The sequence below is a fragment of the Argiope bruennichi genome, chromosome 6 (assembly GCF_947563725.1).
Source record: "Argiope bruennichi chromosome 6, qqArgBrue1.1, whole genome shotgun sequence".
Taxonomy (NCBI): domain Eukaryota; kingdom Metazoa; phylum Arthropoda; class Arachnida; order Araneae; family Araneidae; genus Argiope; species Argiope bruennichi.
Window position 1 is genome coordinate 86,314,499 of NC_079156.1, and position 17,883 is coordinate 86,332,381.

At 28.6% G+C, this 17,883-nt stretch overlaps 1 protein-coding gene across 2 annotated transcripts in view; it reads left to right on the plus strand.

The window, feature by feature from the left end:
* Positions 1–12,563, plus strand: part of LOC129971485 (ornithine decarboxylase-like) — a 28,018-nt gene extending 15,455 nt beyond the window's left edge. Inside the window, exons 6-11 of one of the 2 annotated variants that reach the window (XM_056085302.1) lie at positions 1,766–1,900; positions 3,683–3,848; positions 4,995–5,139; positions 6,849–6,949; positions 9,970–10,190; positions 11,962–12,563. In XM_056085302.1, coding sequence (XP_055941277.1) covers positions 1,766–1,900; positions 3,683–3,848; positions 4,995–5,139; positions 6,849–6,949; positions 9,970–10,190; positions 11,962–12,064 — 871 coding nt within the window. In that variant the 3' untranslated portion in view covers positions 12,065–12,563. The remainder of the gene's footprint in view (positions 1–1,765; positions 1,901–3,682; positions 3,849–4,994; positions 5,140–6,848; positions 6,950–9,969; positions 10,191–11,961) is intronic. The other variant, XM_056085303.1, reaches the window with a different exon arrangement.
* The last annotated feature ends 5,320 nt before the right edge of the window (positions 12,564–17,883 follow it).

Here is a 17,883-nt window from a genome sequence, read left to right on the forward strand (position 1 = left end):
ACTACAGGTGCAATAAAAAAATTTTAACTTTTTCATTTATGGTTATAAAATATAGTGCAGATAAACACAATATATATACTTTTGATACTGATAGAAAAAAAATGATACGACGCTGTCATCTCATTAAACGGTGATGTGTTTTTTAATATTGTGTTACATTTCATAAGATATATTCGTTGCACACTGCATTGAATTCAAAATATTATATAACTTAATTCTGAAAGGCCTTGATAAAATTGCACAGAATAAACAAAAGGTGAAAGGTAAAAAAAAGATAAAATGTAAAAAAAAGGTAAAAAGTAAAAAGGAAAGGTAATAAAGTCGCTATTTCCACAGCTCATTGGTTTTCCAAATGTGCTTCAAATATTGAAATAGTGCGATTCAAGTCCATATTTCTCTTTGAAAATAGATATACAATGATTTTAATAAATTTATTAAAAAGTCAACATTTATAATTTTTATAAGCAAAAGAGAATATTTTTACAAATATCCATTAATAAAGGAGGGATATAGTTTTATTCAGAAAAATTTAAAACAAAAAAAATTTTTAAAAACATTTTCATATTTTTATATAGTTCTACGGTGTTACAATGATTAAGGATATGAAAATTCAAGAGATAAGTAAATTAAATGTTGCCTTTTTGAATGATACAATAGTTACGGTATGGTCGGGTTGGCCATATCATATCTCCTAAATGAGGTGTTGTTGTTTCTTATGGCACTTGCCATGGACAAGCCCGCTGTTACGAAGACATCGATTTTTTTAAGCCTCGGGGGAGCGTCTTTTGTTTTTTTATAGTAGCACCATCTAAGGCTAAGAGAACGACTTAGTTACACACACGTCACAACCCTTTTTACGGGGCGGACTTCATTCACTCAGCCACAGATCATAATTTAGATCTGAATCAGAGAACGATCACCCCTGATCCAGTACGCCCAGTGGTATTACTCTCGACATGGAGGACTTTGTGACCACGACAGATTTATACGCGGAGCACAGAAGCACGCGGAGAATCTTCGGTCGGCGGGGTTTGAACTCGCAACCTAAGGGACGCGAATCCAACGCTCTACCAACCAGGCTACCTATCTCGGCCTTAAACGAAAGGAGGTGCTCATTTGTGGACCATTAATGATTATTTTGATTCTGACGTTAATACACGCCTTTGCAGTGACAGGTCATTCAACAGCACCTAATAGCTTACCATTTGAGTATACTGTGATTTTGCCTGAAGTACACTTTCTGACAGTCACTTGTTTATATCACTTTTCAATATTCTTTTTTTGCTCAGAGGTTGAATACCCATTGTGTGTGTGTGTGTGTGTGTGTGTGTGTGTGTGTGTGTGTGTGTGTGTGTGTGTGTGTGTGTGTGTGTGTGTGTGTGTGTGTGTGTGTGTGTGTGTGTTGTAATCAATTAGTTAAGTAGTCCCTGAGATAAATTCTGCTGTTATGCCTGGAATAGAATAATGAAGATTTTATTTCTCTTTTTGGTATGCCGACATTAGGCTATTAATTTTTTCACAGATAGTTTCTTACTAAATAAATTTCTTAAGATATGACAGGAATTGCCTTATTTTTATATTTGTCTAATCATTTTGAAAAGAAATTCATTCTTTTTTTTAATGAAATGTTTCCTGCTGTTGAAAGTTTGAAAATGAAACTTTCCAATTTGAATGCCATTTGAATCGAAGGTTAAATGCAGCTTTATATACTATATCTGAAATAATTCAGAGAAATAAAATTTTATTTATTTATTTATTATTGAAGGTTGGTTATAAGAATTAAGTCAAAAAGTCCCCAAAATGTCTACAATTTGAGCAAGAAGTTTGGCTGTGATGTGTCCGAGGCAGAAGACTTATTACTGCAAGCAAAGGCTCTCAACTTGAATGTGGTTGGTGTAAGGTACGGAAGTTTTTGTTAGTTTCTTGTTTTAAAAAACTTATCCAGTGAGGGACCTTGGCAAACTGACTGACAGCCGATGAAATAAATTAACAATATGTGTTTTTTACAAAAAGCTAATACTTTACAATATCATTGAAATAATTAATGGAATTTATACACTGCTAATAAAGAAAATTTAAATATGAAAAGGAACTTTAAAAACTAGTACAAGAATCATTGCAAAATTTATTTTCGTCACAGCAGTGAAAAATTTAGATTGTGAGCTTCATAAACTATGGCGTAAAAAACAATGGGGCTCTTTTAAATTCTCCTTGTTGTTATAAATTATAAAAATGCTTCATTTTATGTTTAATAAACCTTCACAATGCTATTAATTTAATTCAAAGAATAATGTATGTGCTTAGTGTATTAATATTATACAAAGCTTACAGACTAATCTCCTTTCCCTATACAAATCTAATTAAATTTCTGCTTATGAACTGGAATCACTCTATTATCAAAAAACTCGAACAAAAAATAATGGTTTCTATAGCTTAATAGATCTCTCACATCTCTTCTTTCCTTTACAATTAAAGACATTTAGGGATATACATGAAAAGTTACAAGTATGTGTGCGTAGAATGCATTTTATTGATTAGTTAGCTTTATGCTGTTCCTGAAATTAATCCACGTGATAATTTCGTGTCACGTGAAACATTGAATCTTTTGCGTATCTTATAACTGCCATTTGTAACCATATGAAAGATTAACTCATAATTCAAATATATAAATTAAATTAATGTTTAAACTATATTAATGCGTCTTATATTTGGAAATAAAGTTAGCTTATTTTACTTAAATTACTTTTTATTTGTTGGATCTTAGTTAATAAATATGCATGTCAGAATTATAGTTCCTATTATAGTATTAATCCTAAAAGAATAGTTTGTTGTAAAAGAAAGTTCATTGGAGTCTCACAGTCCATATTTTTAATACTTCAAAACTGTTAAAAGAGATTTGAAAAATGATTAGTTTTTTTTCCTTTATCGTTCTGACGGCCAAATGCCAAATTCTAGAATATATTTCCTCTAAAGAATTTCGTAAAATATATAAATTTAGCGTTATAGATTAAAAACAAACATGTGCATATTAAATGATGCAATTATATATTTAGAAAAGGCTTTTGCCATGTGACTATGAATTTACTTGAAATAACCCCATTGATTTCATTAAAATTCTTTTTAAATATTCTTAAAATGTCCATAAACGGTAAACGAAGAGAATGATTTGATTCTCAGTCTTCTAAAAAGTGAATTGCTTTTAAATGGTTGTCAGTTAAGTCAAATTGTTAATATCAAATTCATTTAAGATCAAAACTAGCTTGTATGGATCTTGCTGAAGAAACTCAACACTAATAATCCGCTTCATTCGTAATATCGTTCACTTGGAAAATTATTTTCCTTAATAAGAAAAAACTGAACTGAAACAAGAGAGACTTTTGCAGTTCGTTTGCTTAAGTCGAAGCAAATCACTGTCTTTGCAAGAATACAAATTCTGTATTGCAAGAATACACCTTCTGTTCTCTTACAACGTTAAATATTTTAATTGAAATCGTGACATCATGTCTCAAAGAAAAATACTTGATCTGAAATTGTTCAAGTAAAAAAAAAGAAGAAAACAAAGTCTTGTATAATTACAGTTTTCTTCCAAGTGAAAGACTTGTTTAATTGCAATATAATTTGCTTTGAATAACTTTTTTTAAAATTAATAGATTGATTCTTTCATTTTTCTGTTCTGCCATAGCTTCCACGTCGGAGGTTTATGCGACGATCCCAAGGTGTATACGTCGACAATCGACAATGCCCGTTTAGTGTTCGATGCAGCCCAACAATTGGGTTACAAGTTTACTATCATGGATATCGGAGCAGGATTTTTCGGATCGGAAGAGAGGGAAGATTTTTTCTATGAAGTAATCAAACATTAATTAATTTGTTTAATGGTATCAACATTCAAATGTAATTCAAACTGTAAATACTATAAAATGAGTATCAATAATCTTTAAAAACATTTTAACAGCCTAAAAATTACCTAAGATAAAACTTTATCAGTCTTCAGTAATGATGCCCGATTTCTTTTCATTTTAGCTTTTTTCTAAATGGAAGGATGAAATAAAATGAATCAATAATTTAAAATATAATTTATTCATTTAATTCAGCAGAAAACTTCTATCTTTTGTTTTGAAACTCATTGTGTGCCTGAAGTCCCCATATAATAATTTTTTTAATTAAAATTGTGAAATCTTAGTTCTAGTTTTGAACGAAAATAAAATCACTAAATGTTGCCAGGAAATTCATCCCAGCACATACGATATCTATTTTTATCTAAACATTCCAATCTGTAAGACATGAATTGATAAAATTTATTTTCTACAATAACAAAAATTGGCCAAATTCAGTAGTATGATCTATTTTTATTGCTTATTACCAAATACTTGGCTTGTTATAGAATAAATCACAGATTATTATTTCATATATAGATGTACCATATTTATTCTAAATGCAACTATGAGAATGCAAACATTTGTTGATTGGACCGAGAACAATGCTCTCATTCTTTCTGCAAGCTATCTAGTTCGCTCCAATTGCCAACTTAAAATACGCATTTCTTGTTATGAATTGACCCAGATTTTATATAATAAAATTATAATATTTGAAGGAACCAATCTAATAAATCCAAAGAAAATGGAGATAAATCGTTGCTTCAGTAAGCTTTTATCGATGTTAATTAAAAAGATCTGGTTGCTTATACATATGCACAATAATTCTTCCTCGGGCTTTGTAAATAAAATCTTGATATTAAAACACAGAAGAAAATTTTATAAAAGAATTTCGATTAAATATAAATAAAAAATATAATTTTTATTCTTTTATAATTAAATTTAATTAATAATAAAATAAAATAATAATAATTAAATCAATAAGATAAATAAAATTTTTATTCTTAATTTATTTTTAAGAACATTTTGAAGCTAAAATAACATTTAAAAAATAACCATTTCAAAATGTTTTCCTTTTTATTATTTTGAAAGTTATTATTATTTCCCATTGCTTTGTAGCTATCTCAAGAAATAAATTCATCTTTGGAGAAGAATTTCCCCGGCGGAGATGTCGAGTTTATTGCTGAACCTGGATGTTATTGCGTAGCTTCTGCAGCGTCTTTGGTTACCTCAATCATTGGAAAGAAAAGCGTCCCAAGTTCCGGTACATTTACAATTTCTTTAATTTGCAAACAGATATTTTAAATTTAAAAAAATTTCAAAGAAATGCAAAATTGGTCAGGTTTACTTTTACGACCCATTAAAGAAAGGGATGAGCTGAATTTTAGGTGATAACCCAAAATAATCTTCGAAACCCAAGGCTGCTTTTTTTTGTTTGTTTTTCATCAATAAAGAATAAAAAATATATTCTACATAATTTTTCATGACTAAACGAATTTTTAGCGGAAGGATGAAACGAGCTAGACGGATGAAATTTGATAGGTACTCCTAACACCTAATTCGTAAATTTCTGTTCAAATTTTGTTGATGGAAGTATATTTATCGGCCTGTGACTACTTGAAAAAGCAAAAAGATAGAGGGTGAAATCAGAATGGGTTTTATCATCAGAACTGTAAATGCATGATATATTTTAGACCAAATAATTTAAGGCGTGATCATTTGTCTATCCGCATATTCACATATATATGAACGAAAAAAATGATCAATGAATTTATTCCGATCAATGAAACCCGATATGCTACCTTGTGACCAAAACTGTAAATATTGAAATTTGTACCCAATCGTTCAAAAGAAAGATGCTTAAAATTAATACCTGATTTTCTTCAACTCTACGAAATACAAAAATCGATGCATAACATCACTACAGAGGAACTCGATAAAGAAAGGAACTGACTCCCATTTGTAAACTTTATTATCGAGGATTTGTCACCTTCCCCTCTAAACCCCCGCGATACATTCAAGTGATGCAGATTCTGATAAAGAAAACCAAAAAGAATATGCTCTATTTTGGAAATATACGAGATAATAGAGGGGAAAACACTCCCTGAAATTAGAGATTTTATTATGTAATAATGCGAAACAATGGCCGAATCAAATGTCAGATGGTAGATTTAAAACGAATTTAAATGATTAACATTAAAATATTGTTATTGATCTATTTAGAGATTTATGCAATTGTAAAATGTACTGAAGATGAATATGTTTAATGAAATCGCTTCTAGAAGCACACTTTTGTTAATGTCCTAAAAAAGAAGACATTTTTATATCTTATTTATTTTCTACACCTTAATTTTTAATTTAATGTTTATGATTATAAATACTATGGGAATTAGAAGCTGTATTTTTTCTCCTTAAATTTACTACCAGCTGACATTATTTGTATCGAATCCACATTTGATTTTTTTTATTGATTAATTGATGATTAAGTCTTTAAAACAATAAAATATTATTATTGAAATCCCATACATCTTCAAAATTTCAGATTATCAGAAGTGACTGAAAATTCCAAAACAAAATTCCTTCTTAACAAACATAAAACTTATTAAGTTAAATAAAAGTATTTAAAACCACACATAAAAAATGAGTTTGATTTACTTTACAGTATTAATCAAATTAATGTGTGGTTATTGATATGAAGAAGTTCAGCTTATGCAGTCATTATACATGAGACTGGAAATGCTTTATTCCTTAGCAAATTATTATTTTTTATTGCGGTCACAGTTTATGACATGCAATCAATAACTGCCAAGATTCACTATTCGAGTTATTATGACATTATAAATCACAAAGCATGGTTGTTTTACTACCAGCAGGCAGTAAATTCTAGTTGCTTTCCTTCACATTTCTCTCTGTTCAAATATGTGAGTATGTATGATTTATGTGTTATAAACTTCTTACGTAATATATTTTCAGGTGAAAGCGGGATCCAGCGGGAATATTTTTTGAATGATGGTTTTTATCAATCTTTTTTTGAACATCATGACATTTATGATGTCAAGCCCTATCCTGTACTTGTGAGTCACTCCACAATTTAATTTTATATATGATAGTAGAAAAATGCATTGAAACAAAAAGTAATATTTAATTAGATAACGTCCAATTCTGAAGTTACATAATGGCTATTTTAAATCTGACCTTGTTTTTGGAACCGTAGTCAGATTCTACGAATTACAACTGAGGTATCAGTCAACTCTTTAAAGCATTAATGGCATGCCAATTTGAGGACTCAAAACAAGGAAAGTTCGCGCAATTCTCTTTCTAAGAATTCAAAATTAAAACTAAAAAACAAATGAGATATGTATAGAATATGCCATAAAATAACATATAAAAAATAACGTATTTTATCATTGATAATAATTCTGACACTATATTAATCTATTGTTTAACTAGCATTAATATATTGTTCAAATATCTCAAAATATCAATAAACTGCAATTTTTTCGAACTTTTTTTAATTGTAATAATTTAAAACCTTATATTTCAAATAAAACAGGGAATGAAGTGAGACAAAATATTTTCAATTGGTGAAATACTTTTTTATTTATATTCGTTTATATCAAAACTTAGTTGTAAATTAATTGGAAAATGCATATTTACATCCTCTCCAAGCCCAATTTACTTACATTCATACTTTTTCTTGGATTTTGAGTTATTTCACACATTATCCTAACCTATAACTTCTGCAGTGAAAATTACGACCGTGGCATTACAATTTGATTTAGAATATCGACCGTTTTAATCAAATTTCCTTAAAATGTGCTACAAATTCCCCAGCTTCTCAAAAAAATACAGGGTGTTTATAAAGTCCCGGACCCATTTTGATGTTTAATAACTCATAAAATAATAAAGATATAAACAAACTTATGGCATTTATTGATGGAATAACTCATATATTTTCCTTTTCAGGTTTGAATATTTTTACTTTTGTAAATATCGTCTGCGCGTGTGGTTAATTTTAGATAATTTCATTTTCCAGTCTAAATATCTGTACTTTTCTAAATATTGTCTGCTTATTAATTGCATTTTTCTCTCTTCTGTTTTTGGCAACTATTGCAATGTTATGTTTACTTTTGATGTGTTTGTTCTATCTAGTACTTTTGTATGTGATGTTTTATTCGAGCGGATATTAAGGAGAATGCATACACAAGAGAAAGCACAGATTTTATGGTGGTTCATAGAACTGAAATCGATAGTGCAAGCACAGAGAAATTTCAGAAGAATTTACCAAAAAGATCCTCCATCCAAAAACAGCATCTTGCGGTGGAAAAAGAATTTTCTAGAAATTGGAAGTATCGAAGATAAGAAACGTTCCGGACGTCCTTGCACAAGTGATTTTGATGTTGAGCGTGTCAGAGAGACATTTTTACACAATCCTAGAATATCTGGGAGATCAGCGGCAACAGAATTGGATATGCCAATTTCGACGGTGTACAAGGTTATTAAGAAAAAATTAAGACTGCATGCATACAAAGTTCAAATTGTTCAAGTTTTGGAACCGAACGATAGGCCTAGGAGGATGGCCTTTGCAACAGATATGCTAAGGGGGGTAGAAGATGCTGCTGATTTTCTGAAGAGCATAATGTTCTCCGATGAAGCATCCTTTCATGTTTCTGGCATTGTTAATCGCCATAATGTGCGCAAATGGCTCTGTGGATGCCGACATGCTTGTCGCTACCTGGCGTGAAATTGACTATCGACTTGATATTCTCCGTGCGACGAAGTGGGCACACGTGGAAGTTCATTGACAAGGGTCATGTAACTTTTTGAGTCTATTTAACCATTTATGTTATTAATTTAAATCTATCTTTATTATTTTATGAGTTATTAAACATCAAAATGGGTCCAGGACTTTATAAATACCCTGTATTATATTTATAAAAAATAAACGTTTTCGTCGTTTTCTTGGTTATAATTAAAAATATGTCTAAAATAAAACATTATAAAAAAATTCAAATTTTCAAAAATTGTATTCTGAAAGTAGTTACCTTAAGAAAGCGATTAAAAAAATATACTTTTCCATTTACCAAAGTCATTGCAATTCACTGGGAATAAAGATATTAAACCTTTCAATTTGCAAGTCAATTTAATATTAATCGGTGATTGCTTAGTGAAATATTTAATCACTACTTATCATGATACATCTCACGATCGAAGCTTTTGATAAGGATTATTATTTAATTTATTGTATTTTGACAAGAAATTTATATCATCCCTATTATGCGTGAAAATATATAAATTTTCAAGATACAAAGACATTTAAACATAAATCTTGTCAACTATCATCAATCAAGTCGGAACAGCAATCAAAGCATCGGCCAAGATTCAAAATGAAGAAGTCCGTCTTAAGATAATCTTAAAATTACTTTAAATTAGGGTTTGTTTGTTTTGTTTGTTTGTTTCTTATGGCACTTGCCACTGACAAGCCCGCTGTTACGAAGACAGCGATTTAAGCCTGAGGGGAAACGTCTCTTATTTTTTATAGCAGCGCCAACTAGGGCCAAGAGTACGACTTTGCCACTCACGCATCATTCATTCGCTTGCACAACCCCTTTTTACAGGAGGGCACATTCACACATCTCACAGATAGAACAACAGAAGAACAACCATGCCCAAACCGGGACTCGAACCCGGGACGCCCAGATCACGGGGAAGACGCGCTACCCCTATGCCAGGACGCCGGCTAAAAAAGTGGGGGGGGGGCCTCTTGTTTTTTATAGCAGCGCCAACTAGGGCCAAGAGTACGACTTTGCCACTCACGCATCACTCATTCGCTTGCACAACCCCTTTTTACAGGAGGGCACATTCACACATCTCACAGATAGAACAACGGAAGAACAACCATGCCCAAACCGGGACTCGAACCCAGGACGTCCAGATCACGGGGAATTTGCGCTACCCCTATGCCAGGACGCCGGCAAATTAGGGTTTAAACACAACTAAAAGTTTTATGTTTATATTAAAGCTTTATTTTTTAAATCTAATTTTAATTTTATTTTTTGATAAAAAAAAAACTTTAAAATTTTTTTTCCTTTAGACTCCACAAGAGTTAAAGCAGCGAGCTAAATACAAAAGCAGAGTGTGGGGTCAGACTTGTTGTTCTGAAGACATTATTGAAGACGAATGCATATTACCAGACATGGAAGACGGAGAATTCATACAGTGGTCAAATATGGGAGCTTATGGCAGAGGTGTCGCTAGTGCGTTTACTATTGTACCTTATCCGGCCGACAGATATGTCTTCGTGCAAGATCCAAGGTAAGAAATGGTTGGCAATAAAAGTTCATTTTATTTATGGCGGGCCAATTTGATACTATCTTAAATGTAAGATTTTCGATGTATTAACAAAAATTCTCAATGTTTTTCCAACAAACAAACAAAATTAGCTACCTAGTTAAAAAAAAATATTTTTTTAAAAAAGAAAATATTTTTTAAAAAAATACTGTCCGCAGAACAGTTTTTTTGAATTTATTATATAGTTCTTAATTCATACAATGCTTAAAGCCTATGTAAAAAGTTTGCGAAAATCAAGGCTCCACTATTTTATGTCAAAAGGCTGTTCGAAAATTTTGATTGAAATTTAAGAACAAAATTATTCTATGAAAAACAACGGAAAGAAGAATCTTTCTAAGAATCTCGTCCTTTAATCATATGATATTAAAATGTTTTTGTTCTACAAGGAATTTTAATATTTTTATGATGCTTCAACTAAAAACTACTTCTGATGCGTTTTTTTAATTTTCTTATATATAAAGTATAGAGAAAATATTGCAATAGTCAAAGTACTTTAACCCGAGTATTTGACAAATCTCTACAATTCGGACCTCTCTGAGTTCGAAAAGCGCATTTTCGGCATTATGTCTGTCTCTGTGAACAACATGATTACTCTAAAATGCTTTGAGAAAGATGAAATTTGGTCAATGGACTGTAGACCAAATTTATAGATTTCAGCTAAATTTTAAACAAACCCATACAAAGGAACCCATAAAAATAAACTTGATAATAATAAAATGCAAAGACATTGGTTCATAAAATTTGGTACATGTATTTAACATATAAGATTCATATCAAATTCTGAACTAAATTTGTCAAAATAATGATCATCTGTATGTCTGTATCTTCGCATGGTTAACAAAATGATTTAAATGAAATTCAGAATATTATCTTATGACTGCAACTATATTTCTACGTCAAATTTTAGCATCAATCGGTCAGAAGAAAAGATATTCAAGCTACAAATCCGTGTGCTCTCTGACATAATATTATTTACGACCTTACACAAAGCCTAATTTTATGAAGAGGGGGGGGGGTGATAAGATTTTATCGGAGAATATTGAGGAAAGTTTCGGGGAGATGACTCCTATTGATTTATTTTCTTTACTTTATACTTCTAGTCTTACTACAAATTAAAATTATCATTTCAAAACAGTGCTCTTGTATACTTCCAGGATTATTAGAAGCTAATCAAGATTTATAAAAGAGTATATTCACAAGCAAGCATACAGAAATATTTAACAAAACAAAGTAATTTTTTTTAAATCGTCTCTCACTCAATACAATTATAGTAATAATTTTCTTTTTAATTCGCCTTATTATTCATTGGAAAAAGTATGCAAAAGTAAAAGTTATATTCCTATAAAAATGTGCAAATGGTGATATTATATACCTATAAAAGTTTGATGGTGTTTATATTTTATGCATATAAAGCCCTTTTCATAATTTAAATTATTTGACCAACATAACTAAATAATGCTGATTTTATTTTAACTATATTCAATCAAATTTCAGTTTTAATAAAAATTTTCAAAATGCATAAAAATTTCAAAAATAAGACGGATCACATAAAATATAGATTTCTTCTATCAGCAGTTCTATCTTGTTATCAAATAAAATTATCTATTCGATTAAAGCGGAAAGATGGTTGTTACCTAGCTCTTGGATAGAATTTTCAAACTTTATTTATAAATAAATAAATTAAGTATTTCATTTATGTATTTTGAAGTTTTTTTAATCATTCCTTTTATTTCAGATTGCGATTAGATTCCATTCCTAATCTGAAGGAGGTGACTGATTACATTTCCGAAGTATCAGATTTAGTTGAAAATAAAAAGAGTGAAAATGGTTATATATAAGGTCTAATTATAAGCTGATAAAATTTTAAATGCGTTCTAAGATTAAAGATTTATATTTTAGTGGGTATTATATTACTTTTTGGTGGCTTATACTTTAAGCAATCATCCTAAATATTCTCTCAGAAGAACGTGGAATTCAAGTATCTGAATATTATATGTACTCTTAAATATTCAGCAAATCGTTTTTTCTGAGACTCACTCAGGTCAGAATTTTATAAAGAATTGTTGTCTTTTTTAAATCATAAGAATCAACTGATGGAGGTTCAGGGCAAAGTATACCTTTGGTATTAATTTCAAAATTTTATTTCCTTGTATGGAATGAAAGTTTGAACATGAAATCAGTTTTATGGCATATATAAATTACTATCTATTTCTATTCCCAAGAACGAAAATAATTTTCATAAACATTCAGTATTTTAAAAAAGTTTTGTACAGTTATATTTGTTTCATGCTTTCTTTATGCATTTCATAAATAAAATATATTTTCAATTTTGGTAGAAATGAGTTTTTATTATCAATATATAAATGTACCAGGATTCTTTAAGTATCATATTAAAAATGCAATCCTTTTGTAATTACAGACCATCCACTCAATTACTATTGTAATGTCTAAACGTCTTTAAAATAGTTTCTATTTTGTAAAATTATCAGATTCTTGTTTATTTGAAAACTAATATTCTAATCTTTTTATCATATTGAGATCCTGTATATAGCATTTAAACATTAAGTTCTTTATAACATTTACACGTTAATATTATTATTGTATTTAATAATAGTAACAGAAGATTATTGATGTCATAAATACCATGCATTAAGCACTGTTTTCTAAATTTCATATTTAAGAAAAAAAATTTATCAATTAATTTTTTTTTATTTATGTCGCCTTTTTTTTTAAATTTTAACAAATGTAAAATTTATGGATGTTCCTCTATGCAAAGAAATTAAATATTTGTGTTATTTAGTTACAAAAATATGTATATGCTAAAATTTTTATTTAACAAAATATATTTCATATAATAAACTTCAAAATTTTGTTGTTAGTCACATTATAGCTTGTTATATATGTTTTAAAATTTTGAAGCACTTCTCAAGCCCTCATTTAACCCCAAAATAATAAACAGTTTAATATGTAGATACCACGAATCTCATGTGATATAAAAAAAAGTGCTACTTTAAAAAAAATTTTTTTAATGAAAATTGCTTTTTTTCTACTCTCTCTAAATTTCGTTTTTCATTCAAACTTAATTTTTTCGAAATTACTAAATTATGTGAAAATTATTCTGATGATATTTGTAATCAAATTCAAATTAAATTTAGTAATTAAAATTATAATCAGTTATATAATTGTGAGCTCTAATCATTGGCGAAAGAAGAAAAAATTATTTCTAAGTATGTTTTTTCCCCATCTCAAGAATGATATTCCACGAAAGATTAAAGAAAAACTTTACTGGAACTATTATAACTATTATATTTTATGAATTTTAATTCAAACAATAATTTTAATCTTTATAAACAACTTTAATCTGCTTTTGATATTATTTGATAAATTTTCATTTTATGTAAACGATAATATACAGATTTAGATATAGATATATAGATATAATTTGAAGGAAAATGTTGCAAAAATGCATGTGGTATTACACAATGCATATAGTTTAAATTCACCTATAGCCTGAATTTATTCATTAGAAAGTCGTTAAATTTGAAATACTTCTATTGGAGGAATTGAAAAACATTTAGCCAAAACTAAACTCTTATCCACCAGTAGACATTTCGCTCTTTTATTCAAAATTAATGATTATTGAATAATAATGAATTAACCATTTAAAGGGCCATTTTTTCCTAGTCATATTATGTTAAAATATTTTTAGGCTTGAAATTAGAATAAGAAAAGGGATTCATTTAATTTATTAGATAAATTTAATTTTATTAATTAATTAATTTGGTTCATTAATAATTAAGTAACAAATCAAGACACATCATTTTGTCTGAGATGAAGCATCAACTGAAGCATCTAAATTTCTGACTGACTTAAAAAACTTGTCTGAACTTATACCAACTTACATAATTTCATACAAAGATTGATAAATTTGGTGAGAAGCATACTTCCCACAGCCCTAGAAAGGGTTAATTGATTCTCCAAGATACGTCGTCCTAATTAAATCGGTCACCATAGTGAGATATCATTTAAAACAAGAAAATATTACTTTGAACAAAAGATACGAATTCTTAAAAATTCTGTTCTTGGATACTGACAGAGTTCTAATTCTCATTACTGACTGTTAGTTAGTTCTAGAGCAAAAAAAGTCATAATAATTCTGTTCATAAAACAGACAAAATGAAAACGGCTATGACTACCGGGTTTTTTTAAATAATGGAATTTTTAACATCATCTTGAAAACTGCAATACTGAGATACTTGCTTAAGAAATTATTATTATTATTTTAAATATTTATAAGACAAAATAATGATAATTAGAAGTTTAAAGTTTGCTGAGATTAAAAATAACGACTGAGGCATTGCAACCTCTTTTTTTCGAAATTTCATTAATTTCAGTCACACTCAATTAGTATCACTCAATTAGAGGCTTGATTTATTTAATAACTAGCCGCCTTTGGCGACCAGCCGGTTCGCCAATCTTAATGTTCGTTAAAATTTTAATAATTAAATATTTTATGTAATTCCTACTTTAATAGCTTCTTCATCAAATATTTTAAAGCTTCAAATTTTGATAGTCATGTAATTCACTCATAATAATATAAAGTCCTTCAGCCATAACATAATATGTATCTCTCTAATTTTCTGTTAGTTCCGGTAGAATTTATGCTTTAAATTAAAGTGTAAATGATTAATCAGCAATTAATATAATAATATTTTTTACTGAAACAAAGCATTTTTTTAATAATATGATTACTGATAACAGAGTCACTGAGCGTTTAAACTTTATGGGCACTAAAGAATATCTTTCTTAATATATGTAATATCTCAAGAATTTGTCAACAAAATTTTCTCAGATTTATCATGAACAGATCGATTCATTAACAATGTTTAATTTTAAATGCATCAAACACTAAGAAAATAAAATGAATCGTTTAAAATAATCGGTGGAAAACAGGTTTAAAAAAACTACTTAAAAAACGATGTACTTAAAACTATAAGCATATACAAAAAAATATATAACTAACATAAATACAATTTACTTACAAAAGCATGCAATTAACCTAAAAACAATTTAAATCATCCTTTGATAATGGTTGTCATGCCAACAATCAGAACACAATGCGCATGCGTGAATTTTCTTCGCCAGTTACGGTAACGCAAATGTTTGAATTTTTCTACGCCAGTTGGGGTAACGCTATGCAGATTATACATTTTTAATTTCCTTTATTCTGTGCTATTTTAATTCAAAAGTACTTCAGAATGAATCTAAAACATGGATTAATTAACAATGTTTAATTTTAAATGCATAAAACATTTAAAAAATAAACAGAAACGTTTGAAATAATCGGCCGAAAAATATTAACCCTAGCCTCATTACTGTTGGGAGGGAAAAAAAACTGAAGCCTTACTCATTTGGCGGTGGAAGAGTTTTTTGGCGGGAAAGTTGGCGGTGGGGAAAGTGGAAGATTTTTTTGGTGGGAATGTTAGTTTTTAATTAATAATTAAAATTCTAATTAAAAATTAAAAAAAGGGACCTTAGGTGCACATTCCCGACCTCTAAGGTATACATATACCAAATTTAGTAGCTGTATGTCAAATGACCTGGCCTGTAGAGCGCCAACACACACACACACACACACACTTTGAGCTTTATTTATAAGTATAGATGGTCCCTTTAAGTGAAGTTGATCATAATGATAATCATGAGAAACGAATGCATGCAGGAATTCACTCGGGATCAAAAATGTTATTGTTATTCAAAGAATATGTAATTCGCATGGTCTTTTAAATGCACATTTAATTTCATTTAACTTAGATTTTTACCTTTTAACAACTAATTTTCAGCTTAATAAACTGTCACCTGTTGACATTTTGTAAAGTAGAACCTGTCGCTGAGAAATCATAATAACAGAAACTCCCACTCAAATTAAGTCATCATTCAATGAATTTATTTTTTCTTCGTATCATCTGTAATATTATAATGTTGAGCTTCGATTATTTATTATTTCGACTACGATTATTAGAGAAATTATTCTTTTTTTACGAGCAGAAATTTTAATAATTATTGTTAAATGTTAATAATTATTGAAACAATTTTGAAACTACATTAAGGATGTAAAGATCGACTGCATCTTGAAAACTATTGAACAAGACTATTTGAAACTATTGATTAAAAATGAAATATATATCTTAATTGCCCTTCAATTGTTTTAGAAACATATTTATAATCGATCATTTTAATTTCCATTTACCTTCCATTACATTAAATAAACCGATGAACTTCATAGCAAAAAAAAACATCGCAACTGAAAACTTATTTGACAAAAATCTATAAATGATGCTAATACAATACTGATTATACAATGTATACAGAACAATTCTAAAAATGCATAAATTCCAAACCTTAGCATAAATACTGAGTTCTTATATTGCAACTTGCAACAATATATTGAAATAAGCACTTACCCTTGATTTTTATTAATTATTCCAAAAAAAATTGTCTGACGCATCACATATCTAATGAAAAAAAATTAAAGCCTCAGCATAAAAATAAATATTAATTAGAATTATTAAATATTTTTTACAAAATGTTATAAACTCTTTAATATAAAACATAATAGATGCTAAAACGGCGAAAATAATTTTAATTCCATTTCATAAAACCAAAAAGTTGATCGACTGCTCTAATATTAATAATCCTGATTTAAATAATGCGAAAACCGAACTTATATATTGTAAATTAAAATCGAAATATTCTCATTGCTTATTGTAAATTAAAATTTAAACAGACAATAAATAAAAAAAAGTATTTTAAAATCCTTTGCTTTTGCACAGGACAAATCATAACTTATATGAATTTTTTTTTAAAAAATAAAATAGCTAAAATAAAATATTTATTCGAAATTTAATTATAAAGTTGATACTGATACCGCTGAAGACGAATTGCAATTTCAAAAAGTTTTCATTTAAAAATTAAAAGAAAATTTTGGCCTTCTTACCAGTTTCAAACGATTCTGCTTGTAAAGATATTACTTTTTTATAGTTCTCAGAAAAAAAAGAGAACATTTCAAAGTTCATTTGAAGTTAAAAAGAATAAAATTATATAAGAAAACGTTAAAAAATCAATTTGACTTTTTTCTAAAATCCTAAAAAGTGTAAGTAATCGCCTTTCGAATATTTTTTCAAAAATAAAACTGAAAAATAATTCTTGACAGCAAGTTATTGCCATCTGTATGTTAATAAACTTATAAAATTTAAATAATCTTTAGCAAAACGAAGTTGTCACAAAGAAATTAGCACTTAACGAAATTAGAATTTAGTATGTTTTTAAATTTTTTATATATCGTTTGCAAGATCATAATAGATTGAATAATTTTCGATTTAATGATGTTTTCACAAATAACTAAATACAAAAAAGAATAAATAAAATTAATCTTTTGCTAACTTCACATGCTCATAATAGAGTTCTAATTATTTCAGTGATATAGGCATTATTTTCAATCGTCATAACATAAAAAGAACAATTTATAGAAGTTTTTCTATTTCAGACATAATTTATTAAGTTCAAACTTCATTAAAAGATATTGCCTAAGTTGAAATTAATATTACGCTTTGTTCTGCCAGATGGCATATATTAGGTGAGTTCTTTTAAATGAAAT